Source organism: Leptonotus elevatus, chromosome 10 (assembly GCF_054856555.1).
Source record: "Leptonotus elevatus isolate MCC_2025b chromosome 10, RoL_Lele_1.0, whole genome shotgun sequence".
Classification (NCBI taxonomy): Eukaryota; Metazoa; Chordata; class Actinopteri; order Syngnathiformes; family Syngnathidae; genus Leptonotus; species Leptonotus elevatus.
Window position 1 is genome coordinate 20,343,884 of NC_141248.1, and position 19,598 is coordinate 20,363,481.

Genomic DNA, 19,598 nt, shown 5'->3' on the forward strand with positions numbered 1-19,598 from the left:
CAAAAGACTACACGCATATTGTACTTCAAAGTTAAATACTCATTTAGAGGAAAATCAGAAATTAAATTAGTTTATGGATGGAGCCTGGAAGGTAAAAAATTATCCAACAAGCCAGTGAGTATTGCGATACGTTATTTAATTGCAGTTTGAAATATGCCGAAAGACGTGCAAATACAAGCAGATTTGACAATACAAACACAATACAAAATAATCCAATACTACCCTCCAATTCAATCCTTTTTATCGGCTAAAAAGGCACAAGTATCACCATCCAACATTCTTCCATAATTAGTCTATCATTCAATAAAACCCTGCATGAAATCGTCATAATATAAAGAGAAGTAAAACCTGTATTGGGAAAATGGGGAACAATTAACATAAGTGTTTCATACTAAACAGCATAAAGTACACAAGAATAAGATAAATAGCAAGTAAAGAATTAAACAGTTTGTGCATCATGATTCATTAATTGTGCTGCTCCTTCTGGTGTGTGTGCCTTGGCCAACGGGGGGCAATATAATGCATGGAGAGTCACAACTGCTCAGTAAATGGCAGGAATAATAGTCATTTTCCACAGAGGATTAATAATATATGCTTGTGAGTATTGTTAAAGTGTCTACGTGTCTTGCTTGTGTTCAAATTGCTTATAACACTGTGATGTGGGCGCTAGTGTCGTAAGCCTGTCTATGGCATTTTGCATTGTGTTAGCATTAAGCTAGCAGATATTCAAGGCAAATTGATGTGGTTGTTTTATAGACACAACGTGTAACTGTCTTTTGGGAGTGCCAATAAACAGCTTCAAGGCTCTTTATTGAAGAATTGAATTATTGTGAAAAAAACTTTCATTCGAATGTCAAGGCACCTCCGTCCATATTCTGTGCAAACGTTTCTTCATCTTCACTCAGAAGCGGACACAGCCGCTCGTTTCTTCAGGGTCGTCAAAGTCGATGCCTTCGCACAGGGAGCCCTGCAAAGTAAAAAGAGAAGAAAAGAAGACGAGGAAAAGAAAGCTAGGCTACATGTCATCCAAAATACTCACAAACAGACGCTTCCTATGTGAGGCTGGAAGGTTTAAAGACAGAAAGAGACAAACGTAGAGACAACAGGAAGACAGACATACAAATATGAACATGCTTTTTTCATGAACGCATACATGCAGACAAACAAACAAACAAAAAAAAGTGGCACATCACAAGCTTTATTTTCTCTACTTATGTGAGCAATTGGAAGACAGTGTTCCCCTCACGGCAGAAAAAAATTGGTATGGTCCTGTTATCTTGTAGCTCGGGTACCCAATAGGCGGTCCCGGGCAACATCTGGGGCGCCAGCCACCTTGTTGTGGCCCCCGAAAAGTTACAGCCCTTTCCAAGAAGTTGTAAAAGCATGTAAGTTCACTTTAAAATGTTTACTTTCGTTTATGATGGGTCAGCAAGCATGTGTACTTTCTAAGTAAGTGGACCGGGTTATTTCATTTTGTTTTTCTTTGTGCATTTATTGATAAAAAAAAGTGAGTATAACAACACATATGTGTACTCTTGTCTGCAATTAATTGCACCAGAAAGCATATTTAAAGTGTTTTACATGACGTTTATTCGTCAGTTAAGCATATCGATCACCAACAAAGCTAATTCCCATTTTTATTTTAATTAATTAATTTATTTTATTTTAATTTTAATTCGTTATTTTTATTAAATTTTTATTATTTAAAAGAAAAAGAAAAAGAAGATAATTCCCATTACAGGAAGTGGTGCTCTTTCAGAATAAAAGCTTAAACAGGAAGTGCTATGTTAACTGTAGATTATACTAACTTGACATAATTTTTCATGTACTGTACATTATCTCCTTTGCAATAGTATTTGATTATTGTTATTATTTATCCTATGTTTGAGTGCACTTACCAAACCACATTTCTTTCTTTTCTTAGAACACACAGTGAAACATGGTGGGGGGGTGGGGTGGGAAGTACTTGTAGATGTGACAACTGGGATGGGAGGTGACTGGTTAGCAACACGGCCGACGGCGGAGGCGACACTGACTTGGCTGGACCGTCCCTCGGGCATCAAAGCCGACGGCGTGGGGGCGAGGGGCAGCCACGGCTGGTTGCCGGCGCTGTACAGCCGGGGACGCTTGACCTGGTCGTGACTGGACAAAGGTGTGTAACTATTCCGCCGGAGTAAGAGGGCGGAGTCCTTGGGGAATTGATCCTGGTAGGTGTGGGGGGGAAAACAAAGATGTATAGCTGGGAGGAGGTAGCTGGGGGGTTGGGGGGTTGGGGGGTGGGGGGCACCTCAATGGACACAATTTGTAGGCAGAAGGAAGGATGGCGAGTAACAGAATCAAATTAGGATGCAACTGGAGCAATCGATGGTATAATCATCCATTCCAAGCCAAGCACGGCAGCATGGCCAGCCATAATCTGTCATTAGGGCTCATCAGCGAAATGCAACATTCCATAATGAGGAAGGAAAGGAATCAAAAGAGGTGCAATCAGTTTTCAGCGGACTTCTGTCCCTACGGCGGCAATGTAATCCAAATTAAAATTAAAAGTCACAAAAAGTATTTGCTGAACGTGCTACGATATTGTACCTTTAATTTCCGTACTTCCTGTTGGACTGAGCATTACTTACGGAAAATGTGATCATTTCAACCGGTGCTGCAACTAATAAACTAATGATCCTCTCACCTCATTTTTTTCACAAACTAACTTAGTGAGAAAACTGGACCGATTTAGTTGAACACAAAAGCGATTATACTCACAAGTGGTCTGTCGCGATGCGTGTTCACTGCCTCCACGTTGAGATAAAACATTTCCACTTTACAGCCTGGAAAAAGAGAGAGAGAGAGAATATTTTCTAAATAATAATAATAGAAAGTGAGAAAATTACTTCAAAGAAGAAAAGGCATTTAAATGGTCATCATTAAGCGCAGTTTACATGATTTCTTGCAGAGATGCTGGCATAAATGACACGCTGATAAGTGTTTTTCAGTGAAATTACCGCACAGAAGTGGCAACGTAAGATGGCTGTCCTTAGGCTTCACCTGACCAGTTGATAGTCCATTCATCTACATTTTTGTGGTCGTGATTTAACGCTTCATCTTACTTCTTGCCAATTATACTACTTTCCTATTAGCCAATGATTTAGCACCATCTTGTGGCATCTTAGAATACGGTAAGCACAGAAAGAGCAGAGGTGGCAAATCCAGGTCCAGTCCAGAAAGTAAAAACCCTGCCACAGTTTGGCTTTTGCCCCTGATGCTAGCTAGCTAGCTCCCTAGACGGTAAACGAGCACCAATGAAGCTACCTAGCTAGCTAGCACCTGGGGCTAAATGTCACAGTTTGTCTTTAGCCCCTGATGCTATCTAGCTAGCTCCCTAGCAGGTAAACGAGCACCGATGGAACTAGCTAGCTAGCACCTGGGGCTAAATGTCAGTTTGGCTTTAGCCCCTGATGCTATCTAGCTAGCTCCCTAGCAGGTAAACGAGCACCGATGGAGCTAGCTAGCTAGCACCTGGGGCTAAATGTCACAGTTTGGCTTTACCCCCTGATGCTAGGTAGCTAGCTCCCTAGCAGGTAAACAAACACCAATGGCGCTAGCTAGCACCTGGGGCTAAAGCCAAACTGTGGCAGGGTTTCTACTTTCTGGACCTGGATTTGCCATCTCTGAAAAGAGCACAAAACTGCAATTACTGTAGCTGAGTTTTTTAGACGGAAAAAAAATGAAGAAAAATAGGTGAATTTGTGAATAAAGATGCACAAATAAACCGGACTTTCCAACAAAATTCAATAATAAAAGATGATCTCTACCATACGCCACCGGGGTCAGTTTGAGGACGGTGTGGAGCGGACATTTCATGTAGGGCAGATCTTCTGCGGCAGGAACAAAACGAGGACATAATCAGCATCACAGCGCCACATAAATTAAAGTGTCAAGCGCCTTGGACTACACACACACACACCTGCACTTTTGTCCAGGAAGTAGGCCAGCAGACATCGCATGACCGCCTGGTGGCAGATCACCAGCACGTTGCCTTGTCTCTCCAGTTCCATGATGACCGGCTCTAGACGCTGGACCAGGTCCTGGTACGACTGGAGGAGCATGAAAGGTCACCTCTCTACGGGTTTATTCGCATCGCACATGCAGAGAAATCATCTTGTGACCGAAAAAATAAATGTCATAAAAAAAAAAAAATCAGACAGTAGAACTTCCAAAGTCAAAAGTGCTGCTGTCTAAACTTTAGAAATACGCAGGTAGTGTTTTGAGTCACTTTTGAACATTCTTAACTGCCACGGGAGGCATAATAAAACTCTAGAGCCGGAAAAAGATGCCTGACATTTATACATGCATTTTGTACTGCTGCTCCGTGTAATGGCATAGGTGCCCACTAGGTGGCGCCTGTGCACCAAATTGGAAATAGAGAGTGCAATGTTCATGCCAAGAAAGAGTTGGCTGGCGTAAAAGCAAGAGCCACGACGAAGCCTCCTGTGTGTTTTGTGAACATACAACACTTACAACACATTTATATTACTAACATGAATATAAAGAAAACCCTAAAGAAAATATAACTCCTTTTAAATAGCATACATGGACCATCCATGTTTACTTGGACTTGTATACTCTTATACACTAAAATAATATATGCGAATATAGAAAAGCAGCCAGCACTACAAAGAGGGGGAAAAAAGCACACAGTACTTGTGGAAAGTCAAATATATGTGGGAATAAAATTCATTTTCGTTTTTTTTAATAAGTCTTCTTTTTTTTTTTTTTAGAAGACTCTTATCTTTAAAGTTTTAATAGAAATATTATTTTTTTCATAAATTACATTTTTAAGTCTGTTTTTTTTCCTAAAAGAGTCATTTTCTTTATTTAAATTTTTTTTTTTTAAAGAAAAACTCAATTTAAAAAGTCATTTATTTTTTTCTAGTCCTACATTTTTTCTTTTCTTTCATTGTTTTTATATTAACTACAAACTACATTTTAATCTTATTTTTTTGGGAAAAAAAAAGACAAAAAAGCACTTGTGTGAGTCCAAATTTATTAAAATTGGAAGTAAACCCTAAAACTGTCTTTACAATAATATATCCTATGCACCCCAACTAGTGTAAACACACGCAGCATTCCAATTAATAATATGTTTTTGGAACATGAAATAATCAGCAAACAACACCTGTTTTTCCTATCTCAGGGAGCGGCCATTTTGCCAGGTTGCTCAGGTAACGATCAATCGTGGCTCACCTATTTTCTGACTTTTGTAATGTGACGTTTGTAAACTGGGCCGTGATTGGTCATTTCCTGAGCAACTGTGATGTCGTTTTTAATTGACAAAAAGCAGCAAAATGGCCGCCCCCTGAGATGGATAAAAATGGGTAGATTTTTCTGCTTAATTCACATTCCACAAACACAATATTCATCAGAATACTGTGTTTCGGGCTGCAAAGAACATATGATTAAAATGAACATTTTTGGATTGACTTTCATTTTAAGAATTGTTTCACCAAAACGTTTTGTGGTCCACCTGAAATCTTTTACTTTCAGTATGTTGGACTTTGGAGGCTTAGGATGTTTTTTTTCTTGTTTTTTTCCGATGTGTCAGGTGTAGTCAGTCACCTCGCCGCCTGGATAGCGATAGTGATATTTGTCCTGGTCCCTCAACGCAAACTCCTCCGGGAACGCCCTCTGGATCATCTCGTAGGTCATCTCCTCGCACACTCCCTGCAATAAAAACGACACACAAAATATATTTTTAAATACAATTCTCATATTGGATCTCATTGCAGCTGTGAGATCCGGCGTCACGCCGCCCACCGCGTCAATTTCGTTGAGGATCTTCCACTGTTCGTAGGGGACGGCCAGCTCCTCCGCCGTCTGTATGGTGCGTCTCAGCTGGCTCGTCCACACCTTCAAATCCGACAGCTCGTGCTCCTCGATGAACTTACGGAGGGCGCAGGCGAACTAAAACATTTAAAAAAAGAAATGAAGTAGTCATAGTAAGGATATTAGGCAGTTTTATTTTGAAAATTTAAAACAGTCCTTACCTGTTTCCCACGGGGAGAGAGTTCTGAATCCCCTCCGATGCGGCCTTCGACGTTGAGGTGGCTCTCGCCATGGCGACACAGGTAGATGGAGTGCGAGTGCACGTGGATGTTCATGAGGTAGTAGACGATCTTGCTCTGGATGTAGTCTTGCACCCGGTTCACCAAAAAACGGCGGCCCACGTTTATTACTTTAATGAAAGACAGGTCCCTGCAAAGAGGGTAGTTCAGTGTCGACCTCTAGTGGTTGTTTGCTGAACTGCAGAAGGTCTTACAAAGCTGGAAGATGACTTGAAATTGAACTTTTTATAGGGCAAAGAACCTTATTTGGTAAGTTTGATTCTAAAATAGAGGCCACATTTTCACTATAAAGCAAAACAAATGTGATTTCCTCTTCTCACCCCCTCCAAAAAAATACTGTAAAAAATATTATTTATATAAATATTATTGAATATGTAAACAACAAATAACAATCAAAATACCATAAATAATGATCATTAATTGTATTATTATGTATATTATTTAATTATTAAAATGTATTAAAGGGGAAAAAAACACCTTTAAATCTATATCTCTAGTGCGTGTCCCTGAGGGAACTTCTAAAATAAATAAATAAATACAAATCCGATATGAAATAAAAATAATTAAAACAATAATAACACATATTAAAAAATGCACTATTTAAATATTAAATAAACATAAATAAATAAAAACAAAATATTAAAATTGTTAAACAATAGTATTAAACAATCAAAATGAATAGATGAATGAATTAATAAATAATACAACAAACACAAATGAATTCCAAATAAAACAAATTTAGATTGCATTGCAGTCATGCAGTTGCCTTTTCCGTAAGTCTTACTTGTCGTAATCATCAGGATCCAACGGCTGGTAAGTCACCTTGTAGCACTCGATCCGTTTAAGGAAGTCAGCCATGACCCGCTCCCGGTGCCTCTCGGGGTAGTCCGGACTGGACACCTTGACTTCCTGTGAGGAGGGTTTTGTCGGCATGTGAGCATGCGGACCCATTACATAATATCACCGCTACAGCGTGTGAACATGAATAGAAGCTTGAGGACACCCACCATGATATTAGCAGCAATGACCTCCGGGTCGTCACACACGGACTCCACAAAGAACACCTGTTGGCAAAAGGCCAAACCACCAGCATGACTCTCGGTCAGGTGTTACAGGGACACAGCCTACAGTAGATTCAAACAGTGTGTGCATCATGGCAACTCAATGGGCGCTGTGCTGCACTTTCTGGTGTGTTGCGCCTTGGCCACCAGGGGGCAATATAATACATATAGACTGCAATGTATGTCGATTTGATGATGAAATACAGAAGAGTGTCACTAAGCTGAAAAATTTAGTCATTTTTCAAACAGGATAAAGAGTATATAATATGTCCAAATACACTTGAAGTTTATAATTTCCATAACTTAAAAAAAATACCATGACGTTGATGCTAGTTTCGTTAGCCTGTCCATGGTGCGTTGTCAGTTAGCATTAAGCTAATGGAAGTTATGAAACAAAGATTTGCTGTTGTTTTTTTCCCAAAAATATTTCTGAAAACTTCAACACCACTTTAGTTTACTGGAAGTTGAAACTCGCCTTGAAGGCGTTCTCCTTCACAAACGCTTGAATGAGGTCTCGGCGTTCTCTCGTGGTGTTGGTCGCGTCGAAAACCTGCCGGCAAAAACTCGTACGGGTCAGATGAGGATTTGGCAGATGTTCTTTTGATGAGGGAGAAAAATCGAATCAAATTCAAGTCGGGCGGACTCACAGCGATTTGGCCGCCTTCGTCTGTCAGGTACACTTTCACATCTTGCAAGGCCACAAGCGCGCACTGCCTAAAAGACAAATATATGGAAGGTCCGAAACAACTTCTAATATGACTAAGTATTACTTTGGCGACATCTTGATGCTAACTGCCTACGTTGAAGCAAGTTGGGGGAGTTTCATTTAGAAAAATGGGGTGCTTTGCTACTAACCTTGGTGGAGGGTGGTTAATTACGCATTCGCTATTTGCAAGACAAGGAACAGAAGGAATAGAGTATGGAAAGTGTTCTTACAATTAGCATTGCGACAGGCATGTTCTTAGCGTAAGACACTTGGGAAATATTTGAAACATAACAAGTGCGTGCAAAAAGCCTACATGTCGTCCATATTTATTTAAAGCTTCTATGTGAGCCAGGCCGCAAGTGACAGCTGCAGCTTTTGCTTTCAAATTTGGGTCACGATTTAGCAGTGGGAAAGCCGTCCAGCGTCCGACACGGTTTCATGACAGCACTCAAGGTTCGGGTGTTCAGGAGCACAAAACGTACTTCCTGATCTTCATGGCCTCTTCATTGTCGTGGCGGAAGAAGTCGTAGGACTTGTAGGCTCGGACGGCCTCTCGTCGGTACACGCCGAGGTTAAACACTGCGGCGACACGGCAGACGTGACATAGACAAACAAGTGTTTTTGCAGAGGCCTCCGGGGCTAAATTTACCAAGAACACAATTAAAACAAGTCCTATTTTTAATCTGATATTACACGGAAACATTGAGGGTGTCATGTTACAGTACAAACTGGTCATGTGCCAAGATTCAAATACTAAAAATAATGAACTATCCCACAAAAAATACACACGAATCTCAATTAGGGTCACAATTATTCATTCGAATAACTCCAATGACTGAATTACAGAAAAAATATCCTATGTTGTCAACACTATATAAGTTTTACTTTTTTAAGTTGAAAATAAGACCATCTACGACATCAGCAAGAGTCACTGAGGAATCTTTTACGTGGGGTTTAAATGTTTGAAGAAAAGTGGAACTCTACCAGTGGCGTTCCGAATTTGACTAGAAATGCCTCCGTGTATTTTATATGGCCGCACGTGGCGCATGTCAGAAACCGCCACTGTGTTCTTACCTTTGGTGGGGACGCCAATCCAGTTGAGGTAGCGCGTGAGCTTCTTGGACACGTACGTCTTCCCTCGGGCGGGCAGACCGATCATCACGATGACGGTCGGGATATTTGTCATGTAGGAAGCCCATGCTGCATGGGAGACAAGAACAATGTGAAATTGCATTATAACGTATACACTACTGTTATCCCTGGGGAAATACACAATAAAATCGTTTTTTTTTTTTTTTAACGAATCACAAACATTCCAAACTTTAAAATAGCAATTATTTTCATTGAGATATTATCATTAAATGCAACGTGTTTTCCCCTATATTATTATGCTAGGCTACTACTACTACTAGTTTGTAGTTTAGCTTCACGGTGGGTCAAAATATTAGAAACAGCTCAGTGAATGATGCAAGACAGCCTAAAAAAGACACCCCACATTGGTTAAAAAACTGGCGTGATTTTATTTATTTTTTATTTTTTATTTTTTAACATCCACATTACATTACAAGCAGGTGTACCTAATAAATTGACTTACAGCATTTCTTCTCATTCATCCTGTCGTCTGCTTTCTTGGTGCGGGGGCGCCGGTTCGACATGAGCGATGAAGTGAACCACGTTTCTTCTGCACACAAACCACGAAATGCTGTACTATATTACTGTTGCCGTGGCAACAGAAACAGAACTTGTTCGGAACGCGAGAAACGGTTCTGCTGCCACATCATCGGTCCGACGACGAGGCGGGAAACTTGGCAACACGCAGCATCTGCCGACGTCATCACATCAACAACGGATGATGTTTTTCATACCTCGTAATTTGAACGTCCGGAACCGGGGCCGCTCGTTGGCGCAGGTCTCGGTCGCACCGTCCTTGGGTACCGACCCAGTCAGACCGGCTGGTGTCCTTCCAAGGCTGACTGACGGAGGTGTGTGGTTACGTCACAGTGGCTCCCCCCACAAAAAAATACCGTAAAGCTGCTAATAGACGGGGCACACATTTAGACAACGGTCTTCTCCTTTTATGACGTTTGAGATTAGCAACATCCGGAACGAGGCATAAAATAAGAGATATACACTTTGGTTTTGCTGTTGCCATTTTAAGGCCTAGATGATACTCAGTATCCCACTTGGTACTTTATTAGGCTACTTGACTGGTATGTAGTCCGCTTTTGTAGTGGGTATGAAATGCTACGGAAAAAGTCCCATATTATTTAGAAGGGAGATTTTTTTTTGTAGAAGCTAAAGCACACTCTTAACCATGGGTGCAAAAAACAATGGAAGGTAACTCAAATCGGAAGCCTGTAGACCACAGCTGCAATAAATAAACATCACCAGTTGAGTTGAAACATTTTTATTTTATTAATCATTGTTAAGGCAAGGGTTCTATATATTAAAAAATCCTCAGAGGAACTGTTATTGCAAAAAGTGCAAAATTGCTCGTAATATAAAAAGCATAAACTCCAAATTTATTTCATACATTTTATTTGGAGTTCCAATTAAAAAAAAACTAAAGTGGTTCCCCCCCCCCACCATGTATTAACAACTCCTGTTATGTTGCTTTCTGTGCTACACCAAAAACATTCACACACACACCAGTGTGACCCGGCCGGTGCAAGTTTAACATTCTAGAAAACATAAAAAGACAGAAGACAATTCCCCACTATCACCAAGTAGCAGCTGAATCCATGCTGAATACACAGAAGCCAAGTGAGTGAACTCCACGTAGCATTTTATAATTCAATATACAGTACTGTATTTAAAAAAAAACTACTAAAAAGCAACCAACAATGCATGTAGAACGTTTTATCCTAAACATTTAAAAAATAGTTTTATAAAACGTTTGACCCTAGCATAACAGGTGGGTTAAAGTTTGATAATATGAGAAAAAATATATGTTTAAAAACAGGATTATTAATATTCTACTGGCCTTGTTTTGATCACTTTTTAGATTTTAGATAAAATAAAATTTCTTGTGCACTTTTTTGAGGTGATTAAAACCTGCAGCTGTTTTCTCTGGCTTCCTCCCACATTCTCAAAACAAACATGTTACGTTCATGAAAGACTTAACATTGCCTTTGGTGTGAATGTGAACGCTTATTTCTCTCACCAACAGTCAGCTGGCTCCATCTTACTTGAGACCCTATTGAGGACAAGGTCAATATAAAATGGATGGACAACATTGCTGTATTGGTATTGCTAAAAAAGGTAAATAACAGGGTTAAACATTCCCTATTTGCATAGTTAAACTCATGACAGTGGTCCTCAGTGAAGAAGGCAGAAAGTGGTCATACTCTATTAATACATACAGTAAGTGCTGGAACCCAAAATTAAAAAAACAAAAAAACAACCTTAAGATGCCCACCTGTGTTAAATTACTATCATTATGTAGCATGTGTTACACCACAGTTGACTACAGTATTTCACTTTCCCGGCTATGTTAAATTAAACAAACCACATTCAATGGTCCAAACGGCTCCGTGGCATGCGCCATCTTGTGGCGGTCAGTAGCTTTGCACTTTGAGGGCGACGGGAGGAGCTTTTTCCACTTGAAAAGCCAAAAAGTCCTTTTGGCCGCCTTCACATTAAGGCTTGATTTTCCACAGCTGCAAAACACAAACAAGCTTGAAAAAACTACTCAGCTCTCCAACTAATTATTAATATTAATATTCCAACTAATTTGCATGACCTGCACTGTATTTCCTATTTAAAGACTGTTATTGTTTTGGAAGTTCTACTGTGAGGCTCACTCTGATGTTGAAGCCCAGCAGGTCGCTGACCACAGCGGACACGGCCGACAAGATGACCACCCTGGTGATGTTGTAGATGAGCGGGTTGACGGTCAGGCCGAGAAGGCGGAACGGCGCGTCCAGCTCCTGGCGGGAGGTCGGGCGTTAATAACGACTTGCAAATTAAAAAGTGCTTCCGTGTGCAATGCGCTCGCCTTCATCAGTTTGGTAGCCAGTTTCAAGACGTTGTTCACGATGTTGAGCTCCTCTTTCTTGTTGGGTTTTTTCTCTATCTTCAGATACAGATTGATCTGAAAGGCACATTAGTGACAATGAGAAATCTAAAACGCTAATATTTCAGGATTTACATTAAGTGAAGTTTGTAGTGGTGTAAATGCTACATATGTATAATAAATGCCAAATTTGTAGTTTCCATACATTGTTTTGTGTTTGTGTCTTTAAATGATTATTATTATATAATTATTATATATAATATTTATAATTAATATTAGATATATCATAGTGATTTTTTTTTTACATTGTAGATATGTATTAATTCTATTTTTATGGCTTGTTTCCTTATTTAAATACACTTACACTGTCTAATCATTTGCAGTATATCATTAGTGATATGATAATGATAATAGAGATTAAGTAGGATTTGCCAATGGTGATGACTGTTGTTGATTTAACTGTTGTCGTAGTAGGGGAAAAAGATACACAATAAAATAAAATAAATGAAAGATATAAATAATTGAAACTTTTTCACAAAGATGGGATGGTGCTCTATCGTGGGTCAATATTCAAGCAGACTGTTCGAATGGTAGATTTTGCGATTTCTGGGTTCTGACCTGTTCAGTGAGCAGCACCGAGGAGTTGCTATACTTGCAGTTGGTCTCGGATCCCAGCGTGGCGAGCCGAAGCAGGAAGAGGACGAGCGACGAGGCCCACAGCATCAGTTCCCAGTTGGTCAGCGAGTCCAGGAAGGTCTTGTGGCTCTGCAAAAGCTTAACATTTTTTTTTAAAAATAAAACTTTTTTTTTGTCATGTAACACGAGGAATACGTGTTCAAAAGGTGGCAGTTGGTAGTAATGCGATACATTTACTTTCTCACATTTACTTAAGTATCCTTTTGGATAAATTGTTTTTGAGTAGTTCAATGTAACACTTTACTTTTACTTGAGTATTTTTGTTCGTAACAAATGGACACAGCAAACACGTTTGGGAATTGTGTATGTTGTTTATAGCCAAATTGTGCTCAAGGAAAAGTCCTGCGTATGCTCAACCCGCCTCCTGTCAATATTTACCTGCGCACAGATGATGAATGAGATGGAGAGGGCGAGGAGGAAGATGGTGGACACGATGACGTCGACCGAGCGCTGCGGCCCTCGCCTCTGCGACGAATGATTGACGAGATGTTACGCGGTGAGACAAACGAGCAGCGCTTGTGACGGCGGGAAAGGTTTGAGGATGCGTACCCTGAGGAAGGAGCGCAGGGACAGCCACATCTTGATGTTCTGCACCTTCTTCAGCCGGAAGTGAGGGATTTCAGACTTCTTGGCCTTGCGAGCAGACGTCAGGTGGTTGAAGTGTTTGGCGAATAAAAATCTCTGTGGAGGAGAAATTATGCACAGTCGACATTTTGTGTGTGTGTGTGGGCTGATTTGACAGTTTTTGTGTAATTTTGTTTTAGAACGCGTTGATATGGTTATTTATTTATTTTTCAGTCATTTTGTTATAATATAGCAATCTGGGAAGAACTCATTGAGACCTTTTCAGCTGTGAGTCGATTCTTGAACTTTGACCCTAGGGCAATATTAGCCAAAAATGGTCTTGTCAATATGTTTACAATTACAATTGTCCACATGCCCCCGCTACTCTAAACATGGTATTCAAATTAATATTGGGTTTGTGGAATATGAATTGATCAGCGAAATCCACCTGTTTTTATCCATCTCGCAGCGCGGCCATTTTGCCACTTGGTGTCGACTGAAAATGACATCACGGTGCCTAAAAGCTCAAGTAATGGCCGTCAAGATTCACCTGTTTTCTGGATTTGGTCATGTGACGTTCACAAAATATTCTTAAAACGTATAATTGATATTATTGTAATCAAATGTAACATGATGCTATTTGAATATTACCACTAGACTCAAATATATTAAAATAATAATAATAATTAAAAAAATGGCACTAAAATGATTCTATTCAAATCTATTGCAGATAACTGTTAAATAAAAACGGTTCCTAAATAAATGTTTAAAAACAAAACAGTTTTAAATTAAATACAATTGTTTAGAATGTGAAGGAACTGTATTGGCAGTGCTTCTTTTATAAACCACCAGAGGGAGCCCTCATAACACTAGTGGTACATACTGTATACTACACTAAGAATGACATTCAATATCCCATTTAGACTTTATTATTTCATTAAAAAACATAATAAAGGTTAAAGCGATATCAGCCTGCCAATTGGATAATCTAAACAACACTGCCAGAGCTAAAAGCGTTGAGTTGCATCAGGTTGAACGAGTGATCAATAATCAATATTACCGACATCACAATCAAATTTTACATATGACCCCATGGCGGCACGAGCGTCTCTGGGCTCGTCATCGTCTTTGCATCACCCTGCAAACAAACAAAAACCTCCTTGGTGGAGGTAACAATCGAGCATCGCCACTCGCCTGCTTGTAGGTCCTCTCGGCCACGCACATCATGAAGAAGAAGAGCCCCGTGAGGCAAAGCCTGAGCACGGTGGTGATGAAGAAGAAGGCGTAGGCGTGAACGCTGGCCGGGCTAAAGGCGATCTCCAGGAGCTCGGCCGCCGACAGCGAGCCGAGGCTGGACACGTCCAGTTGCTGCGCCAGGCGGAAGACAAACGGCAGGAGCGCCAGCGTTGCCGTCACCAGCCCGCCGAACACCAAGTAGCCAACGCCTTGCTCCGCGAGCTTCACCTGGAGGACGAGGAGATCTGATCAGGATGATGTTTATGAATAAGTGCTTCTTAACGTGTGTGATTCTTACAAATGTATGTTTTACTCTGACGGCTCAAATTCGTGGCTTCCAATGTTCGTTTATAAATTCAATCAACTACAAATGCCTCTTTACTGTGCTATATTTATTTTTACAACTTATGTAGTGTTTTTATTCATTCCTGGCTCTTAATGATTTTTCCTATGCATACTTTGAGTGCCAAATCTTCTCAATTAATTTTGGAATTAATTAAAAGAAACCTTGTTTGCATGCATCAAACGGATGTTGTTTTATAAGGAAATAGAGGCGTGGTTTATGCAGATTGCAGATCACGGGAACCAGCCCGTCAATCACAATGAATTCTAATTTAAGAAAATACTTATGGGGCTGATAAGAAAATTGGCCGGTGTGCACGTGTCCAAAAACACTGGAGATCAAGTGATTTAATTTCACTAAGTTGTTCCGAAAATTATAATGGGCAGTACTCGTGGTTCGGCATTTGCGGTTTTGCTTATTTTATTGAAAATGTTTTCAATATTTCAAATTAAATTATATTTTTTAATTATTAGGGGTTTTGAATTTTTTTTGGGGGGGGGGGGGGGTGATAAAAAAATTAATAAAATATATATATATATTTTTTTCAAAATGTAAAATTACTTTGTTTGTTTGATTTTAATTATCAGGGTTTTTGAAGATTTTATGGGTGATTTTTTTCAAATATTATATATATTTCTATATTTTAAATTATTTTTATTTTTAATTATCAGGGTTTTTGAAGATTTCTTTGGGTTGATTAATTTCTTTTTTCTTTCAAATTTTTAATTATTTGTATTTTTAATTATCGGTGTTTTTGAAGATTTTTTTGGGGGTGAATTTAAAATAAATAAATATATATTTTTTAATTATTTATTGTTTCCCAATGCATTTCAGTCGGCATCAATTATACTCGGATTTCCGCTATTTGAGGGCCAGTCATCCCCTGTGAATAGCGGGTGTCCACTGTGCTATGCGTAATGTAACTTTGTTCAGCTATTCACGATAGCGATGTATAGTGACAGGCAGAAACAGCAAAATGCTCTTCAACTACCATCGCACATACAGTCATTATGAATTCAGAATACATATACATTTTGTGACATTTTTGTTTGATGGCGTGCAGTCAGATTCTTCATGTCACATTCAGTTCCGTAGGGTTTGAGTAAAGAATCTGTCAGCTTCTGTACCCGAGTGAGGATGATCCCGCTGATCTCCAGCACGGACATGTCTGCTTTCTTACACTCGCCCTGCTCCCATATGATGGCGCTGACCCGGTCCCTGGAAGGATGGCACGCTTGGAGCCAAGATAGCTGGTGCTGACGACATGTAACGTCGAGTTACCATCATAATTCATAATTCATAATTCACCGAGTCCGTCGCGTTGGTCTTACCCCAGCGATGCCTTGCTGCAGGCTCTCGTCATCGCTGCTCAGCGTGGTGGTCTGCTGCAGCGCAAGGCCGCCCGCGAACCTCCCGTTGTCCTCACTGTCGCTGCTCCCCGTGGAGGCGGAGTCAGGGTCCTGGAGGAGCTCCTCCCACATGGTGTCGTCGGTGTCGGAGGCCGGCCGGGAGCCCACGCTGAGTCGCAGGCGTTCCACTTCCCGGGGCTTTACGTTAAAGGTCCCGGCTGCTGCCTGTTGTTGCACAAGAGGATGGTTCGGCCAGGTAAACACAGCGTATCACAGATGGGCAAAATCCACCCTGTCTCGTCGCCAGCCAATCACAGGGCACATATAACCAACCATTCAAACTCACACTTATGGAAGTTTAGTCTTCAATGGAAAACAAACTACAAACATTTTTTGTTGCGGATGGATTTTTTTTTTTCCATATTGAAAGCTCCAATATGAAAAAAAAAAAAGTTGACAAGTGGGGGACAAGAAGGTTCACCTGAGGCCTGACGGCAGCTTTGCTGCTGGACTTTCGAGAGCGCACAGAAGACGGCGGTGCGGATGGCGGCCATTGGCCGGCGGGAATCACATCCCCTGGTTGCTCCTCTTCCTCACTCGAGAGCTCGTCCGACGCGCCGAAGCCAGACTTTCTTTTACTCTGTAACGATATGGCAAAAAATAAAATAAAAAAAGAGTTTAAGCAGTTTATTGATGGAAAGTAGATTTCAAGCACTTATCCAAAAATATCCATTCTACTTTCTCATTTCCAAACCGTCATCTTTTTTTTTTTTGTGCCGTTTTTTGGACTTTGAACTGGAATGACATTTCAATTGTATTTATTTTCTTTGACCTTTAAGTCATTTTCCCCAGAAGATTTCTGAATTCCAGACATTTAATAAACATCTGCAACACATCGGGTGTCTTTTTGAGTTTGACCGACGGCTGTACCATTCTCTTCCGTCGCTGGACTTCCTCAAATGGCGATGAGAGTTGCAGTTCCTTATCCTCGCTCTCATTCTTCTCATCCAATTTCTTCTGGCTCCTCCCCTTCCTGGGCCTGGCCGAGACAGGAAAGAGAGCACCTGGCTGTTTTACTGCACAGAACTCAAAAGTGCTTGGGAGTTTCTCACCTCCTCCTGCGGGCCGGACTGCTGCCGTTGTTGCCGTTACTGGAGGACGGACCACCCGAGGGGAAGCGGCTGCACACGGTGGACACTATCTGACAGTGCACGGTACCAAGCAGCAGCATAAGGCACAAGGGCCCGAACGCCTCGCTGGCACTTGCCCCGGGGACCTCCACATAGAGTACCACGGCAGCCACTACAAATGGGGAGTAAAATGGTCTCATGGGTAAAGGGTAATTATAACAAGATCCAAGTCTTCCTGTGGTGCTCAGGTGTGTGGCTTAATTACTGTAAATAAACTCAGTGGAAGCAACATTAGGCACAATCTAATGAGTTCCAAAACAAACGCCGTAGCAATCATTCTGCTTGATTTTTTTTTAATTAAAATTCTGCCTTTAAAAATACAGACACTGCAGTTATGTAAGTTTGCCAAATTTCAGTGGGACCAATTGTAAAAAAAGAAAAGAAAAAGATAACAAGTACTTGCTTCAAGCTGGTTATTGCCAGTGCCAGTTCACTGTCAAATCAAACAAAAACATATTTAAATTAAAACGAACAAAGAGATTTTCACATTGTATATTTAAATAAAAAGCATAACTCCTACTTTTGCATTTGTGACCTTCTACATGTATGTACTGTGATACTGCCCTCTGGTGGCAAAGACACAAACACCAGCAGAAGGCGCATCTTAAAAGACCAAAATCATAATGCAGTTTAATTCCTTATATTGTATAAAATAGAATATAATAGAGGGCTACTTTATTTAAAATAAAACATGCTACAACTTTTTTTCTTTGTTTCCATTCATTTCAACCATGATACAAAAGCCATTGGCTCACTTTCAATACAGAGGCTGGCATGTACAGACTGCTGCCTGCTGTCACTATCACTCTCAAAATACCAGTGCTGAAAACATGTTATTTTTCACAGTGAGGTATCATGGTACTTTTCTAGTAGGGGTATAATTTACTATGCAAGCCTACCTTGTACATCATAGGTGTCAAACTCCGGTCCTGCAGGTTTTAGAGGTTACCCTCTTCCAACACAAGCTGATTCCAATCAGCAGGATCGTTATCAGGCTTATGCAGAGCTTGCTGATGAGCTGATCATATGTCAGCTGTGTTGGAGAAGGGAAACATCCAAAACCTGCAGGACCGCGGCCCTCCAGGACCGGAGTTTGACACCTATGCTGTACATTAATAGGAAAACAAACCTAATCTTGTGTATTTATGGGTAGGTCGTAGCCAACCTTGCATAAAGTAGAGTAGAAGAATGCATGAAGAGATGGACTTGGAGGTGACCTGGATCCACCATGAGAAGAAAAAGGGAAAGAGCAGCACGCGGACCAAACCCTTTCGAGTCAACGCCGTCCAGGGACTTTGCGGTTTGGCTTTGCTGAACGTGGACCCTGCAAGAGGCAAAGCAATGATGGCTCTGAATGTAGTAATTTGGCATCTTGGGAGTCTAACCTCGGACCAAGTCGACGTCGATGAGGTCTGACTTGATGTGGCCGGTCTTTCTGGGCTTACTGTCCAAATCCTAGTGAAGAAACGACTTAGATTTAGGAACACACAACAATCCGCACTTACATGTTTTTTTCTTCCTTATCTTACATTTAAATCGGTCTGCTCCAGAGATTTCTCCCAGACTTGTTGATCGTAGGCTCCAATCTGTGGCATCGACAACATTTTAATTAAATAAAGAGAACAATCAATTCGTTTCTTAGCTTTACCATTGCCATCGTATGCTCCCGGGTGATAATCAGCCACTTATATAAATATACACTTTCCCACCTTCTCTTGATACCAGGATATTCTGGCCATTGTGTTTTGTTGCTGGAAGCACTGTCTGATCCAGAGTCAGCTCATTTCACAGAGAACACAGGCGAGCTGTGGGCAGGAAAACACCACTAAACAAACAGGAGGGGTGACGATGAACTCACTCAACTTGACAGAGAAGCATTTTATTAGCGACATGGCAGGATATTTGGCTATAGATAATACAGCTAAGCAACAGGTAACCCGGAAGACATTTGAATACTTACGCCGTATCGGCTAGCAAGCAAAGCAAATACCTGATAGGAACGGCACATTTTGGAAGACGCTACGTCATCATTACAGGATAGCTTGTTGTTGTTCTTTGGCGTTTAATTGCTATTCAGACAATTTATAATCCATCCTTCGAGTGCTCCAGAGTTGTATTGAGGCGTATTCGGAGTTGCCTTTAACGTCCTCGACGCGATCGTTGACCAAATGAATGTCATTAAAAAACGTACACATTTGACAAAGTATCCATAATAGAGTTTATTTCAGGCTTTCTGTAGCGCCCTTTTGTTTTTACAATAGGCTAATCTTCCTCTCCACGTTTCCGGGTTTATTGTGTTATTCTTATCCCTGAAGTTTGCCG

The 19,598-nt window shown here is 40.7% G+C and overlaps 2 protein-coding genes across 5 annotated transcripts; both read right to left on the reverse strand.

The window, feature by feature from the left end:
- Nucleotides 1-119: 119 nt before the first annotated feature.
- On the reverse strand, nt 120-9,888 carry pfkfb2b (6-phosphofructo-2-kinase/fructose-2,6-biphosphatase 2b). Of its 4 annotated transcripts, XM_086087342.1 has the most exons (17): nt 9,749-9,888; nt 9,478-9,564; nt 8,958-9,083; nt 8,366-8,462; nt 7,825-7,891; nt 7,653-7,727; nt 7,124-7,180; nt 6,901-7,025; nt 6,039-6,246; nt 5,809-5,955; nt 5,611-5,715; nt 3,959-4,088; nt 3,807-3,869; nt 2,758-2,822; nt 2,037-2,204; nt 1,040-1,062; nt 120-967 (listed from the first exon to the last, which is right to left on the reverse strand). In XM_086087342.1, the coding sequence occupies exons 2-17, from the start codon at nt 9,536-9,538 to the stop codon at nt 898-900; spliced, it is 1,587 nt and encodes a 528-aa protein (XP_085943468.1). In that variant the 5' UTR covers nt 9,539-9,564; nt 9,749-9,888; the 3' UTR covers nt 120-897. The 4 variants fall into 4 exon arrangements, with proteins under 4 accessions (XP_085943468.1, XP_085943469.1, XP_085943470.1 ...); XM_086087343.1 differs by lacking the exon at nt 1,040-1,062; XM_086087344.1 differs by lacking the exons at nt 1,040-1,062; nt 2,037-2,204.
- Nucleotides 9,889-10,274: 386 nt separating this feature from the next.
- On the reverse strand, nt 10,275-19,556 carry phtf1 (putative homeodomain transcription factor 1). Its single transcript, XM_086087950.1, has 17 exons — nt 19,267-19,556; nt 18,986-19,081; nt 18,806-18,862; nt 18,662-18,731; nt 18,442-18,600; nt 17,199-17,388; nt 17,017-17,125; nt 16,568-16,726; nt 16,069-16,311; nt 15,865-15,993; nt 14,353-14,622; nt 13,144-13,275; nt 12,973-13,059; nt 12,517-12,672; nt 11,881-11,976; nt 11,687-11,812; nt 10,275-11,542 (listed from the first exon to the last, which is right to left on the reverse strand). The coding sequence occupies exons 2-17, from the start codon at nt 19,013-19,015 to the stop codon at nt 11,522-11,524; spliced, it is 2,034 nt and encodes a 677-aa protein (XP_085944076.1). The 5' UTR covers nt 19,016-19,081; nt 19,267-19,556; the 3' UTR covers nt 10,275-11,521.
- Between the last annotated feature and the right edge of the window lie 42 nt (nt 19,557-19,598).